Here is a 17,311-nt window from a genome sequence, read left to right on the forward strand (position 1 = left end):
CATATTTGTTTTTTTTTCTGCTCTTTTCCGCACCAGTATTTCTACTTGCACATCCTCATCTGCACATCTATCACTCCAGTGTTAATTGCTAAATTATAATTTCTTCGCCACTATGGCCTATTTATTGCCTTATCTCCTTACTTCATTTGCACACACTGTATACAGATTTTCTATTGTGTTATTGACTGTACGTTTGTTTATCCCATGTGTAAATCTGTTGTTTTTGTCGCACTGCTTTGCTTTATCTTGGCCAGGTCGCAGTTGTAAATGAGAACTTGTTCTCAACTGGCCTACTTGGTTAAATAAAGGTGAAATAAAATTATTATAATAAATTGGCCGGCCGGGATGTCCTTGTTATTTCGCGCTCTATCAATTACTGTGGCGGGCCGGGCGCATGCATGCTGACATGGTTGCCAGTTGTACAGTGTTTCCTCCAACACGTTGGTGCGGCTGGCTTCCGGGTTAAGCGGGCAGTGTGTCAAGAAGCAGTGCGGCTTGGATATAATAAAAAGTTTAAAAAACAGTAAAATAAAAACAAAAAAAACAATGACCAGGGTCTGACAAATTGGATGGAAAATTACTGAGGATAATAGCAGACTATATTGCCACTCCTATTTGCCATATTTTCAATTTAAGCCTACTAGAACGTGTGTGCCCTTTCATTCTGCTACCTAAGAATAGTAAAGCCCCCTTTACTGGCTCAAATAGTCAACCAATCAACCTGTTACTAACCCTTTTTTGATAACTTTTGGAAAAAATTGTATTTGACCAGATACAATGCTATTTTACATTAAAATAATTTAAAACAGATTTTCAGCACATTTATAGGGAAGGACATTCAACACGCACAGCACTTACACAAATTACTGATAATTGGCTGAGAGAAGTTGATGATGAAAAGATTATGGGGGCTGTTAGACTTCGGTGCTGGTCATAGTCTGCTGCTGGAAAAACATTATGGCTCTAGACCCCCTGCTAAAGAGTTACCTGTCTAACAGAAACACAGAGGGTGTTCTTCAATGGAAGCCTCTCCAACATAATCCAGGTAGAATCAGGAATTCCCCAAGGTAGCTGTCTACACCCCTTACTTTTTAAGTCTTTACTAACGACATGCCACTGACTGTGAGTAAAGCCAGAGTGTCTATTTATGTATATAGTATATAAGTCAGCTACTACAGCGACTGAAATGACTGCGTGGATGGCAAGGAATACATTTGTTCTAAATATTTTTTAAAACTAAAAGCATTGTGTTTGGGACTAAATCCAAATATTGTTTCATTTGCTTGACAGCTATAGTGGTGATGAAAGTGGACCAGCTGACAATGCCAAACTCTTTCCAAAAGCTGATGAAACAGGCTAAATTATGCATGTTGTTTACTTAGCTAGGTACCTAATTACATTGCCTTCAGAAAGTATTCAGACCCCTTGAGTTTTTCCACATTTTGTTACATTACAACTTCTTCTAAAATTTATTAAAATGTTTTTTTTTCTCATCAATCTACACACAATACCCCATAATGACAAACCAAAAACAGTTGTTTATTTTGGCTAATTTCTGAAATAAAACGGAAATTTCACATTTAAGTAAGTATTTAGACCCTTTACTCAAGCACATTTGGCAGCGATTGCAGCCTGGCACACCTGTATTTTGGGGAGTTTCTCCCATTCTTCTCTGCAGATCCTCAATCTCTGTCAGGTTGGATGGGGAGTGTTGCTGCACAGCTATTTTCAGGTCTCTCCAGAGATGTTAGATCGGGTTCAAGTCTGGGTTCTGGCTGGGCCACTCAAGGACATTCAGAGACTTGTCCCGAAGCCATGCCTGCGTTGTCTTGAATGTTTGCTTAGGGTCGTTGTCCTGTTGGAAGGTGAACCTTCGCCCCAGTCTGAGGTCCTGAGCGCTCTGGAGAAGGTTTTCATCAAGGATCTCTCCGTACTTTGCTCCATTCATCTTCCCTCGATCCTGACTAGCCTCCTAGTCCCTGCTGCTGAAAAACATAATTACACCATGATGCTGGCACCCCCATGCGTCAAATGTAGGGATGATGCCAGATGTGATGCTTGGCATTAAGGCCAAAGTGTTCAATCTTGTCATGTGCCTTTTACTGAGGAGTAGCTTCCGTCTGGCCACTCTACCATAAAGGCTTCATTGATAGAGTGCTGCAGAGATGGTTGTCCTTCTGGCAGGTTCTCCCAACTCCACAGAGGAACACTGGCGCTCTGTCAGAATGACCATCAGGTTCTTGGTCACCTCTCTGACCAAGGCCCTTCTCACCCAATTGCTTAGTTTGGCCGGGTGGCCAGCTCTAGAATGAGAATGATGGAGGCCACTGTGTTCTTGGGGACATTCAATGCAGCAAAAATCTTTTGGTACCATTCTCTAGATCTGTGCCTTGACAATTCCTTCGACTTCATTGCTTGGTTTTTGCTCTGACATGCACTGTCAACATGCACTGTGGGACCTTATATAGACAGGTGTGTGTCTTTCCAAATCATGTCCAATCAATTGAATTTACCACAGGTGGACTCCAATCAAGTTGTAGAAACATCTCAAGGATGATCAATGGAAACAGGATGCACCTGAGCTCAATTTTGAGTCTCATAACAAAGGGTCTGATTACTTATGTAAATAAGTTATTTCATTTTTTATTTTTTTTATACATTTGCAACATTTATTAAAACCTGTTTTTGCTTTGTCATTGTGGAGTATTGTGTGAGGATCAACATTGCGGATGTGTTGTAACCTACCCTTACCACCTGGGGGCGGCCCTTCAGGAAGTCCAGGATCCAGTTGCAGAGGGAGGTGTTTAGTTCCAGGGTTCTTAGCTTATTGATGAGTTCGGGGTATTGTGTTTAGATTGAGGGTAAAAGTTGAGTAAATACGTCTGAATAAGGCTGTAACGTAAAACAAAATGTGGAAAAAGTCAAGGGGTCTGAATGCTTTCCCACTGTATGTGCCTCTCTCCCCTCCTCCCTCTCGCTCTGTAGGTTTGCTGGACCTCCAGGGGACTATGTCTACTTGTTTGGCCACTTCCGCATGGAGGAGGTGGGTTCACTACAACACACACACACACATGTGCACACAAACACACACACACTAATGCTGTTTGCGTGTGTGCGTATTTTCTCCACAGTGTGCCCCACCAGGCTGTCTGATAGAGCTGTGTATCCAGCTTAGTATGATCATGTTGGGAAAACAACTCATCCAGAACAACGTGTTCGAGATTGTTATACCGTATGTATATACACACACACACACAAACACACACACACATACTATCGCTTATGTCAATTACAGTTTGGAGCAGTCTGAGAGGTAGCTTTAACGTTACCTAGATTAGGTTACCTAGACGTTACCTAGGTTACTACATTAGTAGTTAGCTAGTTCATATCTGTAAATATATAACTATCTTAAAATGGCTGAACGGCGACATTAAGAACAAACAGCTGGCGGGTTATACACTATCGGCAGCATACAACAGCAGCCTCTGGTAAGACATGGGGCGGGGGCCTATGCATATTTGTAAACAACAGCTGGTGCACGATATCTAAGGAAGTCTCAGGGTTTTGCTCGCCTGAGGTAGAGGATCTCATGATAAGTTATAGACCACAATATTTACCGAGAGAGATTTCATCTGTATTTTTTGTAGCTGTCTACATACCACCACAGACCGATGCTGGAACTAAGAACGCACTCAATGAGCTGTATAGGGCTTAAGCAAACAGGACAACGCTCATCCAGAGGCGGCGCACCTAGTGGCCGGGGACTTTAATGCAGGGAAACTTAAATCAGTTTTACTTCATCTCTATCAGCATGTTAAATGTGCAACCAGAGGGGAAAAATCTAGACCTCCTTTACTCCACACACAGAGATGCGTACAAAGCTCTCCCTCGCCCTCCATTTGGCAAATCTGACCATTATTGTATCCTCCTGATTCTTGCTTACAAGCAAAAATTAAAGCAGGAAGCACCAGTGACTCAGTCTATAAAAAAGTGGTCAGATGAAGCAGATGCTATGCTACAGGACTGTTTTGCTATCACAGACTGGAATATGTTCCGGAATTCTTCCGATGGCATTGAGTAGTATACCGCATCAGTACTGACTTCATCAATAAGTGCATTGATGACATCGTCCCCACAGTGACCATACGTACATACCCCAACCAGAAGCAGTGGATTACAGGCAACATTTGCACTGAGCTAAAGGGTAGAGCTGCCACTTTCAAGGAGCGGGACTCTAACCCAGAAGCTTCAATACAGGACTTAGATCGAATCGTACTATACCCGGCTCTGACTCTCGTCGGATGTGGTAGAGCTTGCAAACTATTACAGACTACAAAGGGAAGCACAGCTGAGAGCTACCCAGTGACACAAGCCAACCAGACAAGCTAAATAGCTTCTATGCTCGATTCGAGGCAAGGAACATTGAAACATGCATGAGAGCATCAGCTGTTCCGGACCACTGTGTGATCATGCTCTCCACAGCCGATGTGAGTAAGCCCTTTAAACAGGTCAACATTCACAAGGCTGCAGGGCCAGACGGATTACCAGGACGTGTACCGCGAGCATGCGCTGACCAACTGGCAAGTGTCTTCACTGACATTTTCAACCTCTCCCTATCCGAGTCTGTAATACCAACATGTTTCAAGCAGACCACCATAGTCCCTGTGCCCAAGAACACTAAGCTAACCTGCATAAATGACTACCAACCTTAGCACTCACGTCTCTAGCCATGAAATGCTTTGAAAGGCTGGTCATGGCTCACATCAACACCATTATCCCAGAAACTCTAGAACCACTCCAATTTGCATACCGCCCCAACAGATCCACAGAGCCAGAAATCTTGCTTGTTTGTAGGTGACCAAATACTTATTTTCCACCATAATTTGCAAATAAATTCATTAAAAATCCTACAATGTGATTTTCTGGATTTTTTTTCTCATTTAGTCTGTTATAGTTGAAGTGTACCTATGATGAAAATTACAGGCCTCTCTCATCTTTTTAAGTGTGAGAACTTGCACAATTGGTGGCTGACTAAATACTTTCTTGCCCCACTGTATATATACCCTACATAACCCTATATATACACTACTCAAAAAAATAAAGGGAACACTTAAACAACACAATGTAACTCCAAGTCAATTACACTTCTGTGAAATCAAACTGTCCACTTAGGAAACAACACTGATTGACAATAAATTTCACATGATGTTGTGCAAATGGAATAGACAACAGGTGGAAATTATAGGCAATTAGCAAGACACCCCCAATAAAGGAGTGGTTCTGCAGGTGGTGACCACAGACCACTTCTCAGTTCCTATGCTTCCTGGCATGATGTTTTGGTCACTTTTGAATGCTGGCGGTGCTTTCACTCTAGTGGTAGCATGAGATGGAGTCTACAACCCACACAAGTGGCTCAGGTAGTGCAGCTCATCCAGGATGGCACATCAATGCGAGCTGTGGCAAGAAGGTTTGCTGTGTCTGTCAGCGTAGTGTCCAGAGCATGGAGGCGCTACCAGGAGACAGGCCAGTACATCAGGAGACGTGGAGGAGGGCAACAACCCAGCAGCAGGACCGCTACCTCCGCCTTTGTGCAAGGAGGAGCAGGAGGACCACTGCCGGAGCCCTGCAAAATTATCTCCAGCAGGCCACAAATGTGCATGTGTCTGCTCAAACGATCAGAAACAGACTCCATGAGGGTGGTAATGAGGGCCCGACGTCCACAGGTGGGGGTTGTGCTTACAGCCCAACACTGTGCAAGACGTTTGGCATTTGCCAGAGAACACCAAGATTGGCAAATTCGCCACTGGCGCCCTGTGCTCTTCACAGATGAAAGCAGGTTCACACTGAGCACATGTGACAGACGTGACAGAGTCTGGAGACTCCGTGGAGAACGTTCTGCTGCCTGCAACATCCTCCAGCATGACCGGTTTGGCGATGGGTCAGTCATGGTGTGGGGTGGCATTTCTTTGGGGGGCCGCATCGCCCTCCATGTGCTCGCCAGAGGTAGCCTGACTGCCATTAGGTACCGAGATGAGATCCTCAGACCCTTTGTGAGACCATATGCTGGTGCGGTTGGCCCTGGGTTCCTCCTAATGCAAGACAATGCTAGACCTCATGTGGCTGGAGTGTGTCAGCAGTTCCTGCAAGAGGACGGCATTGATGCTATGGACTGGCCCGCCCGTTCCCCAGACCTGAATCCAATTGAGCACATCTGGGACATCATGTCTCGCTCCATCCATCAACGCCACGTTGCACCACAGACTGTCCAGGAGTTGGCGGATGCTTTAGTACAGGTCTGGGAGGAGATCCCTCAGGAGACCATCCGCCACCTCATCAGGAGCATGCCCAGGCGTTGTAGGGAGGTCATACAGGCACGTGGAGGCCACACACACTACTGAACCTCATTTTGACTTGTTTTAAGGACATTACATCAAATTTGGATCAGCCTGTAGTGTGGTTTTCCACTTTAATTTTGAGTGTGACTCCAAATCCAGACCTCCATGGGTTGATAAATTTGATTTCCGTTGATAATTTTGTGTGATTTTGTTGTCAGCACATTCAAATATGTAAAGAAAAAAAAAGTATTTAATAAGAATATTTCATTCGTTCAGATCTAGGATGTGTTATTTTAGTGTTCCCTTTATTTTTTTGAGCAGTGTATATACATATATATACCCTACATATCCCTATATATATATATATATATATATATATATATATATATATATATATATATATATATATATATATATATATATATATACATATATAACCCTATATATATATATATATATATATATATATACACATATATACCCTATATAACCCTATATATATACATATATATACCCTACATAACCCTATATATATACATATATATATATATACTCTACATAACCCTATATATATATATACATATATATACCCTGCATAACCCTATATATATATATATATATATATATATATATATATATATATATATATATATATATATATATACATATATAACCCTATATATATATATATATATATATATATATATACACATATATACCCTACATAACCCTATATATATATATATATATATACTCTACATAACCCTATATATATATATATATATATATATATATATATATACTCTACATAACCCTATATATATATATATATACATATATATACATATATATACCCTGCATAACCCTATATATATATATATATATATATATATATATACATATATATACCCTACATAACCCAAAGTAAATACAGCTTACAGCTAAAAAAATATATACAGGGCATTCGAAAAGTATTCAGACCCCTTCCCTTATTCCAGATGTTGTTACCTTCCAGCCTTAATTGAATAAATAATAATTTTTCCTCACAATACCCCATAATGTAAAAGCAAAAACACTTTTTATTTTTTATTTTTTAAACAGAAATACATTATTTACATATTCAGAGCCTTTGCTATGAGACTGGAAATTGAGCTCGGGAATCATCCTGTTTCCATTGATCATCCTTGAGAGGTTTCTACAACTTCATAGGAGTCCACCTGTGGTACATTCAATTGATTGGACATGATTTGGAAAGGCACACACCTGTCTATATAAGGTCTCAGAGTTGACAGTGCATGTCAGAGCAAAAACCAAGCAATGAGGTCAAAGGAGTTGTCCGTAGAGCTCTGAGACAGGAAGGAGTCGAGGCACAGATCTGGGGAAGGGTACCAAAACATTTCTGCAGCATTGAAGGTCCCCAGAACACAGTGGCCTCCATCATTCTTAAATGGAAGAAGTTTGGAAGCACCAAGACCCTTCCTAGAGCTGGCGACCCAGCCAAACTCAGCAATCGGGGAGAAGGGCCTTGGTCAGGGAGTTGAAGAACCCAATGGTCACGCTGACAGAGTTCCAGAATTCCTCTGGGGAGATCGGAGAACGTTCCAGAAGGAAAACCATCTCTGCAGCACTCCACCAATCAGGCCTTTATGGTATAGAGCTGGACAAAAGGCACTAATCAGCAGCAGGGACTGGGAGACTAGTCAGGATCGAGGGAAAGATGAACAAAGCAAAGTACAGAGAGATCCTTGATGAAAACCTGCTTCAGAGTGCTCAGGACCTCAGACTGGGCCAAAGGTTCATCTTTCAACTGGAAAACAACCCTCAGCACACAGCCGAAGCCACAACGCAGGAGTGGCTTCGGGACAATTCTCTGAATGTCCTTGAGTTGCCCACCCAGAACCTGGACTTGAACCCAATCGAACATCTCTGGAGAGATCTGAAAATAGCTGTGCAGTGACGCATCCCCATCCAACCTGACAGAGCTTGAGAGGATCTGCAGAGAAGAATGGGAGAAACTCCCCAAATACAGCTGTGCCAAGTTTGTAGCGTCATACCCATGAAGACTCGAGGCCGTAATCGCTGCCAGAGGTACTGAGTAAAGGGTCTGAATACTTATGTAAATGTGATATTTCATTTTTTTCTTTTTACATTTGCAAACATTTCTTAAACCTGTTTTTTCTTTGTCATTATGGGGTATTGTGATGTCATTATGGGGTATTGTGATGTCATTATGGGTATTGTGATGTCATTATGGGGTATTGTGATGTCATTATGGGGTATTGTGATGTCATTATGGGGTATTGTGATGTCATTATGGGGTATTGTGTGTAAATTAAAACAATTTAATTAATTTTAGAATAAGGCTGTAACGTAACAAAAAGTCATGGTCTGAATACTGTCTGAATGCACTGTAATGTCTACTGCACTGTATAACTACTTTAATTCTCTCTCTGTCTCTATCACTTTCTCTCTCTGCAGTAAGCTAAAAAAAATGTACAGAACATACAAGGAGAAGGATAAAGGAGGAGAGGAAGATGAGGATGAGGAGGAGACGAAGAGGCCAAAGCAACAGTGGGACAAAGACTTCTCTCTTGATCCCTATGAGGGGCTTAGCCCGGAATACATGGAGATGAGTGAGTCAAGCACGCGCACACACACGCACCCGCACCCAAAGTGTACATGGAAAGTGAACAATTAACAAACAGTGTGTATGTGTGTGTGCAGTAATCCAGTATGGGTTTGTCACCATCTTCGTGGCATCGTTCCCTCTGGCTCCTCTCTTTGCTCTGCTCAACAACGTGATTGAGATCCGCCTCGACGCTGCCAAGTTCACCACAGAGATCCGTCGCCCAGATGCTGTGCGCTGCAAAGACATAGGTACTGACCACAACACAGCCACCTCAGCCACCTCAGCCACCTCACAGTCAACTGCAAGACAATCATGACGTAACCATACATGAACCACAATCAAACAACTTCGAACTGTAACACAATCTCACATTCCTCCTCTCCTTCTCTGTCACATTCCCCCTCTCCTTTTCTGTCACATTCCTCCTCTCCTTCTCTCTCCTTCACATTCCTCTTCTTATTCTATTTCTCTGTCACATTCCTCCTCTCCTTCTCTGTCACATTCCTCCTCTCCTTCTCTGTCACATTCCTTCTCTCTTTCTCTGTCACATTACCCCTCTCCTCTCTTTCTCTGTCACATTACCCCTCTCTTTCTGTCTCTGTCACATTCCCCCTCTCATTCTCTTTTTCTGTCAAATTCTTCCTCTCCTTCTCTGTCACATTCTTCCTCTCCTTCTCTGTCACATTCCCCCTCTCCCTCTCTGTCACATTCCTCCTCTCCCTCTCTGTCACATTCCTCCTCTCCTTCTCTGTCAAATTCCTCCTCTCCTTCTCTGTCAAATTCCTCCTCTCCTTCTCTGTCACATTCCTTCTCTCTCTTTCTCTATCACATTCCTTCTCTCTCTTTCTCTGTCACATTCCTTCTCTCTCTTTCTCTGTCACATTCCTTCTCTCTCTTTCTCTGTCACATTCCTTCTCTCTCTTTCTCTGTCACATTCCTTCTCTCTCTTTCTCTGTCAAATTCCTTCTCTTTCTCTGTCACATTCCTTCTCTCTCTTTCTCTGTCACATTCCTTCTCTTTCTCTGTCACATTCCTTCTCTTTCTTTCTCTGTCACATTCCTTCTCTTTCTCTGTCACATTCCTTCTCTCTCTTTCTCTGTCACATTCCTTCTCTCTCTTTCTCTGTCACATTCCTTCTCTTTCTCTGTCACATTCCTTCTCTTTCTCTGTCACATTCCTCCTCTCCTTCGGTCTCTATCACATTCCTTCTCTCTCTTTCTCTGTCACATTCCTTCTCTTTCTCTGTCACATTCCTTCTCTCTCTTTCTCTGTCACATTCCTTCTATTTCTCTGTCACATTCCTCCTCTCCTTCGGTCTCTATCACATTCCTTCTCTCTCTTTCTCTGTCACATTCATTCTCTTTCTTTCTCTGTCACATTCCTTCTATTTCTCTCACATTCCTTCTATTTCTCTGTCACATTCCTTCTCTTTCTCTGTCACATTCCTTCTCTCTCTTTCTCTGTCACATTCCTCCTCCTCCTCTTTCTCTGTCACATTTCTCCTCTCCTTTGGTCTCTGTCACATTCCTCCTCTCCTTCGGTCTCTGTCACATTCCCCCTCTCATTCTCTGTCACATTCTTCCTCTCCTTCTCTGTCACATTCCTCCTCTCCTTCTCTGTCACATTCTTCCTCTCCTTCGGTCTCTGTCACATTCCTCCTCTCCTTCGGTCTCTGTCACATTCCCCCTCTCATTCTCTTTTTCTGTCAAATTCTTCCTCTCCTTCTCTGTCACATTCTTCCTCTCCTTCTCTGTCACATTCATTCCTCCTCTCCTTCTCTGTCACATTCCTCCTCTCCTTCTCTGTCACATTCTTCCACTCCTTCTCTGTCACATTCATCCTCTCCTTCTCTGTCACATTATTCCTCTCCTTCTCTGTCACATTCCTCCTCTCCTTCGGTCTCTGTCACATTTCTCCTCCTCCTCTTTCTCTGTCACATTTCTCCTCTCCTTTGGTCTCTGTCACATTCCTCCTCTCCTTCGGTCTCTGTCATATTCCCCCTCTCCTTCGGTCTCTGTCACATTCCTCCTCTCCTTCTCTGTCACATTCTTCCTCTCCTTCTCTGTCACATTCTTCCTCTCCTTCTCTGTCACATTCATTCCTCCTCTCCTTCTCTGTCACATTCCTCCTCTCCTTCTCTGTCACATTCTTCCACTCCTTCTCTGTCACATTCATCCTCTCCTTCTCTGTCACATTCTTCCTCTCCTTCTCTGTCACATTCATCCTCTCCTTCTCTGTCACATTCTTCCTTTCCTTCTCTGTCACATTCATTCCTCCTCTCCTTCTCTGTCACATTCCTCCTCTCCTTCTCTGTCACATTCTTCCACTCCTTCTCTGTCACATTCATCCTCTCCTTCTCTGTCACATTCTTCCTCTCCTTCTCTGTCACATTCCTCCTCTCCTTCTCTGTCACATTCTTCCTCTCCTTCTCTGTCACATTCTTCCTCTCCTTCTCTGTCACATTAATTCCTCCTCTCCCTCTCTGTCATATTCCCCCTCTCATTCTCTGTCACATTCTTCCTCTCCTTCTCTGTCACATTCCTCCTCTCCCTCTCTGTCACATTCTTCCTCTCCTTCGGTCTCTGTCACATTCCTCCTCTCCTTCTCTGTCACATTCATTCCTCCTCTCCCTCTCTGTCATATTCCCCCTCTCATTCTCTGTCACATTCTTCCTCTCCTTCTCTGTCACATTCATTCCTCCTCTCCCTCTCTGTCATATTCCCCCTCTCATTCTCTGTCACATTCTTCCTCTCCTTCTCTGTCACATTCCTCCTCTCCCTCTCTGTCACATTCTTCCTCTCCTTCGGTCTCTGTCACATTCTTCCTCTCCTTCTCTGTCACATTCCTCCTCTCCCTCTCTGTCACATTCCTCCTCTCCTTCGGTCTCTGTCACATTCCCCCTCTCATTCTCTTTTTCTGTCAAATTCTTCCTCTCCTTCTCTGTCACATTCCTCCTCTCCTTCTCTGTCACATTCCTCCTCTCCTTCTCTGTCACATTCCTCCTCTCCTTCTCTGTTACATTCTTCCTCTCCTTCTCTGTCACATTCCTCCTCTCCTTCTCTGTCACATTCTTCCTCTCCTTCTCTGTCACATTCTTCCTCTCCTTCTCTGTCACATTCCTCCTCTCCTTCTCTGTCACATTCCTCCTCTCCTTCTCTGTCACATTCCTCCTCTCCTTCTCTGTCACATTCCTCCTCTCCTTCTCTGTCACATTCTTCCTCTCCTTCTCTGTCACATTCCTCCTCTCCTTCTCTGTCACATTCCTCCTCTCCTTCTCTGTCACATGCTTCCTCTCCTTCTCTGTCACATTCATTCCTCCTCTCCTTCTCTGTCACATTCCTCCTCTCCTTCTCTGTCACATTCTTCCTCTCCTTCTGTCACATTCCTCCTCTCCCTCTCTGTCACATTCCTCCTCTCCCTCTCTATCACATTCCTCCTCTCCTTCTCTGTCACATTCCTTCTCTCTCCTTCTCTGTCACATTCCTCCTCTTTCTCTGTCACATTCCTTCTCTTTCTCTGTCACATTCCTCCTCTCCTTCTCTGTTACATTCTTCCTCTCCTTCTCTGTCACATTCCTCCACTCCTTCTCTGTCACATTCATCCTCTCCTTCTCTGTCACATTCTTCCTCTCCTTCTCTGTCACATTCATCCTCTCCTTCTCTGTCACATTCTTCCTTTCCTTCTCTGTCACATTCATTCCTCCTCTCCTTCTCTGTCACATTCCTCCTCTCCTTCTCTGTCACATTCTTCCACTCCTTCTCTGTCACATTCATCCTCTCCTTCTCTGTCACATTCTTCCTCTCCTTCTCTGTCACATTCCTCCTCTCCTTCTCTGTCACATTCTTCCTCTCCTTCTCTGTCACATTCTTCCTCTCCTTCTCTGTCACATTCATTCCTCCTCTCCCTCTCTGTCATATTCCCCCTCTCATTCTCTGTCACATTCTTCCTCTCCTTCTCTGTCACATTCCTCCTCTCCTTCTCTGTCACATTCTTCCTCTCCTTCTCTGTCACATTCCTCCTCTCCTTCTCTGTCACATTCCTCCTTCTCTGTCACATGCTTCCTCTCCTTCTCTGTCACATTCATTCCTCCTCTCCTTCTCTGTCACATTCCTCCTCTCCTTCTCTGTCACATTCTTCCTCTCCTTCTGTCACATTCCTCCTCTCCCTCTCTGTCACATTCCTCCTCTCCCTCTCTATCACATTCCTCCTCTCCTTCTCTGTCACATTCCTTCTCTCTCCTTCTCTGTCACATTCCTCCTCTTTCTCTGTCACATTCCTTCTCTTTCTCTGTCACATTCCTCCTCTCCTTCTCTGTTACATTCTTCCTCTCCTTCTCTGTCACATTCCTCCACTCCTTCTCTGTCACATTCATCCTCTCCTTCTCTGTCACATTCTTCCTCTCCTTCTCTGTCACATTCATCCTCTCCTTCTCTGTCACATTCTTCCTTTCCTTCTCTGTCACATTCATTCCTCCTCTCCTTCTCTGTCACATTCCTCCTCTCCTTCTCTGTCACATTCTTCCACTCCTTCTCTGTCACATTCATCCTCTCCTTCTCTGTCACATTCTTCCTCTCCTTCTCTGTCACATTCCTCCTCTCCTTCTCTGTCACATTCTTCCTCTCCTTCTCTGTCACATTCTTCCTCTCCTTCTCTGTCACATTCATTCCTCCTCTCCCTCTCTGTCATATTCCCCCTCTCATTCTCTGTCACATTCTTCCTCTCCTTCTCTGTCACATTCCTCCTCTCCCTCTCTGTCACATTCTTCCTCTCCTTCGGTCTCTGTCACATTCCTCCTCTCCTTCTCTGTCACATTCATTCCTCCTCTCCCTCTCTGTCATATTCCCCCTCTCATTCTCTGTCACATTCTTCCTCTCCTTCTCTGTCACATTCATTCCTCCTCTCCCTCTCTGTCATATTCCCCCTCTCATTCTCTGTCACATTCTTCCTCTCCTTCTCTGTCACATTCCTCCTCTCCCTCTCTGTCACATTCTTCCTCTCCTTCGGTCTCTGTCACATTCTTCCTCTCCTTCTCTGTCACATTCCTCCTCTCCCTCTCTGTCACATTCCTCCTCTCCTTCGGTCTCTGTCACATTCCCCCTCTCATTCTCTTTTTCTGTCAAATTCTTCCTCTCCTTCTCTGTCACATTCCTCCTCTCCTTCTCTGTCACATTCCTCCTCTCCTTCTCTGTCACATTCCTCCTCTCCTTCTCTGTTACATTCTTCCTCTCCTTCTCTGTCACATTCCTCCTCTCCTTCTCTGTCACATTCTTCCTCTCCTTCTCTGTCACATTCTTCCTCTCCTTCTCTGTCACATTCCTCCTCTCCTTCTCTGTCACATTCCTCCTCTCCTTCTCTGTCACATTCCTCCTCTCCTTCTCTGTCACATTCCTCCTCTCCTTCTCTGTCACATTCTTCCTCTCCTTCTCTGTCACATTCCTCCTCTCCTTCTCTGTCACATTCCTCCTCTCCTTCTCTGTCACATGCTTCCTCTCCTTCTCTGTCACATTCATTCCTCCTCTCCTTCTCTGTCACATTCCTCCTCTCCTTCTCTGTCACATTCTTCCTCTCCTTCTCTGTCACATTCATTCCTCCTCTCCCTCTCTGTCATATTCCCCCTCTCATTCTCTGTCACATTCTTCCTCTCCTTCTCTGTCACATTCCTCCTCTCCCTCTCTGTCACATTCTTCCTCTCCTTCGGTCTCTGTCACATTCCTCCTCTCCTTCTCTGTCACATTCATTCCTCCTCTCCCTCTCTGTCATATTCCCCCTCTCATTCTCTGTCACATTCTTCCTCTCCTTCTCTGTCACATTCATTCCTCCTCTCCCTCTCTGTCATATTCCCCCTCTCATTCTCTGTCACATTCTTCCTCTCCTTCTCTGTCACATTCCTCCTCTCCCTCTCTGTCACATTCTTCCTCTCCTTCGGTCTCTGTCACATTCTTCCTCTCCTTCTCTGTCACATTCCTCCTCTCCCTCTCTGTCACATTCCTCCTCTCCTTCGGTCTCTGTCACATTCCCCCTCTCATTCTCTTTTTCTGTCAAATTCTTCCTCTCCTTCTCTGTCACATTCCTCCTCTCCTTCTCTGTCACATTCCTCCTCTCCTTCTCTGTCACATTCCTCCTCTCCTTCTCTGTTACATTCTTCCTCTCCTTCTCTGTCACATTCCTCCTCTCCTTCTCTGTCACATTCTTCCTCTCCTTCTCTGTCACATTCTTCCTCTCCTTCTCTGTCACATTCCTCCTCTCCTTCTCTGTCACATTCCTCCTCTCCTTCTCTGTCACATTCCTCCTCTCCTTCTCTGTCACATTCCTCCTCTCCTTCTCTGTCACATTCTTCCTCTCCTTCTCTGTCACATTCCTCCTCTCCTTCTCTGTCACATTCCTCCTCTCCTTCTCTGTCACATGCTTCCTCTCCTTCTCTGTCACATTCATTCCTCCTCTCCTTCTCTGTCACATTCCTCCTCTCCTTCTCTGTCACATTCTTCCTCTCCTTCTGTCACATTCCTCCTCTCCCTCTCTGTCACATTCCTCCTCTCCCTCTCTATCACATTCCTCCTCTCCTTCTCTGTCACATTCCTCCTCTCCCTCTCTGTCACATTCTTCCTCTCCTTCGGTCTCTGTCACATTCCTCCTCTCCTTCTCTGTCACATTCATTCCTCCTCTCCCTCTCTGTCATATTCCCCCTCTCATTCTCTGTCACATTCTTCCTCTCCTTCTCTGTCACATTCATTCCTCCTCTCCCTCTCTGTCATATTCCCCCTCTCATTCTCTGTCACATTCTTCCTCTCCTTCTCTGTCACATTCCTCCTCTCCCTCTCTGTCACATTCTTCCTCTCCTTCGGTCTCTGTCACATTCTTCCTCTCCTTCTCTGTCACATTCCTCCTCTCCCTCTCTGTCACATTCCTCCTCTCCTTCGGTCTCTGTCACATTCCCCCTCTCATTCTCTTTTTCTGTCAAATTCTTCCTCTCCTTCTCTGTCACATTCCTCCTCTCCTTCTCTGTCACATTCCTCCTCTCCTTCTCTGTCACATTCCTCCTCTCCTTCTCTGTTACATTCTTCCTCTCCTTCTCTGTCACATTCCTCCTCTCCTTCTCTGTCACATTCTTCCTCTCCTTCTCTGTCACATTCTTCCTCTCCTTCTCTGTCACATTCCTCCTCTCCTTCTCTGTCACATTCCTCCTCTCCTTCTCTGTCACATTCCTCCTCTCCTTCTCTGTCACATTCCTCCTCTCCTTCTCTGTCACATTCTTCCTCTCCTTCTCTGTCACATTCCTCCTCTCCTTCTCTGTCACATTCCTCCTCTCCTTCTCTGTCACATGCTTCCTCTCCTTCTCTGTCACATTCATTCCTCCTCTCCTTCTCTGTCACATTCCTCCTCTCCTTCTCTGTCACATTCTTCCTCTCCTTCTGTCACATTCCTCCTCTCCCTCTCTGTCACATTCCTCCTCTCCCTCTCTATCACATTCCTCCTCTCCTTCTCTGTCACATTCCTTCTCTCTCCTTCTCTGTCACATTCCTCCTCTTTCTCTGTCACATTCCTTCTCTTTCTCTGTCACATTCCTCCTCTCCTTCTCTGTCACATTCCTTCTCTTTCTCTGTCACATTCCTTCTCTTTCTCTGTCACATTCCTCCTCTCCTTCTCTGTCACATTCTTCCTCTCCTTCGGTCTCTGTCACATTCCTTCTCTTTCTCTGTCACATTCCTTCTCTCTCTTTCTCTGTCACATTCCTCCTCTCCTTCGGTCTCTGTCACATTTCTCCTCCTCCACTTTCTCTGTCACATTTCTCCTCTCCTTCGGTCTCTGTCACATTCCTCCTCTCCTTTGGTCTCTGTCACATTCCTCCTCTCCTTTGGTCTCTGTCACATTCCTCCTCTCCTTTGGTGTCTGTCACATTCCTCCTCTCCTTTGGTGTCTGTCACATTCCTCCTCTCCTTTGGTCTCTGTCACATTCCTCCTCTCCTTTGGTGTCTGTCACTCTCCTCCTCTCCTTCGGTCTCTGTCACATTCCTCCTCTCCTTCGGTCTCTGTCACTCTCCTCCTCTCCTCCCCTCCTCCTCTCCTCCTCTCCTTCTATCCTCCCTCTCCTCCTCTCCTTCTCTCCTCCTCTCCTTCTCTCCTTCTCTCCTCCTCTCCTCCTCTCCCTCTCATCTCTCCAGGTATTTGGTTCAACATTCTCATTGGTATCAGCAAGTTTTCTGTCATTACAAATGTAAGTCTCGTGTGTGTGTCTGCGTGTGTGTGTGTGTGTGTGTGTGCACGTGTGTGCGCGTGTGTGTGCACGTGTGTGTGTGTGTGTTTTTTGTAGATAATTCATTATTTTGATGCGATATCCTTCACTTTGTGT

At 44.6% G+C, this 17,311-nt stretch overlaps 1 protein-coding gene across 1 annotated transcript in view; it reads left to right on the plus strand.

The window, feature by feature from the left end:
- LOC110522685 (anoctamin-1-like) overlaps positions 1–17,311 on the plus strand; it is a 269,945-nt gene that overhangs the window by 230,097 nt on the left and 22,537 nt on the right. Inside the window, exons 19-23 of the mRNA XM_036968555.1 lie at positions 2,986–3,043; positions 3,132–3,232; positions 8,814–8,968; positions 9,060–9,212; positions 17,124–17,176. Of these exons, the coding sequence (XP_036824450.1) occupies positions 2,986–3,043; positions 3,132–3,232; positions 8,814–8,968; positions 9,060–9,212; positions 17,124–17,176 (520 nt within the window). The remainder of the gene's footprint in view (positions 1–2,985; positions 3,044–3,131; positions 3,233–8,813; positions 8,969–9,059; positions 9,213–17,123; positions 17,177–17,311) is intronic.

Source organism: Oncorhynchus mykiss, chromosome 30, assembly GCF_013265735.2.
Source record: "Oncorhynchus mykiss isolate Arlee chromosome 30, USDA_OmykA_1.1, whole genome shotgun sequence".
Lineage (NCBI taxonomy): Eukaryota > Metazoa > Chordata > Actinopteri > Salmoniformes > Salmonidae > Oncorhynchus > Oncorhynchus mykiss.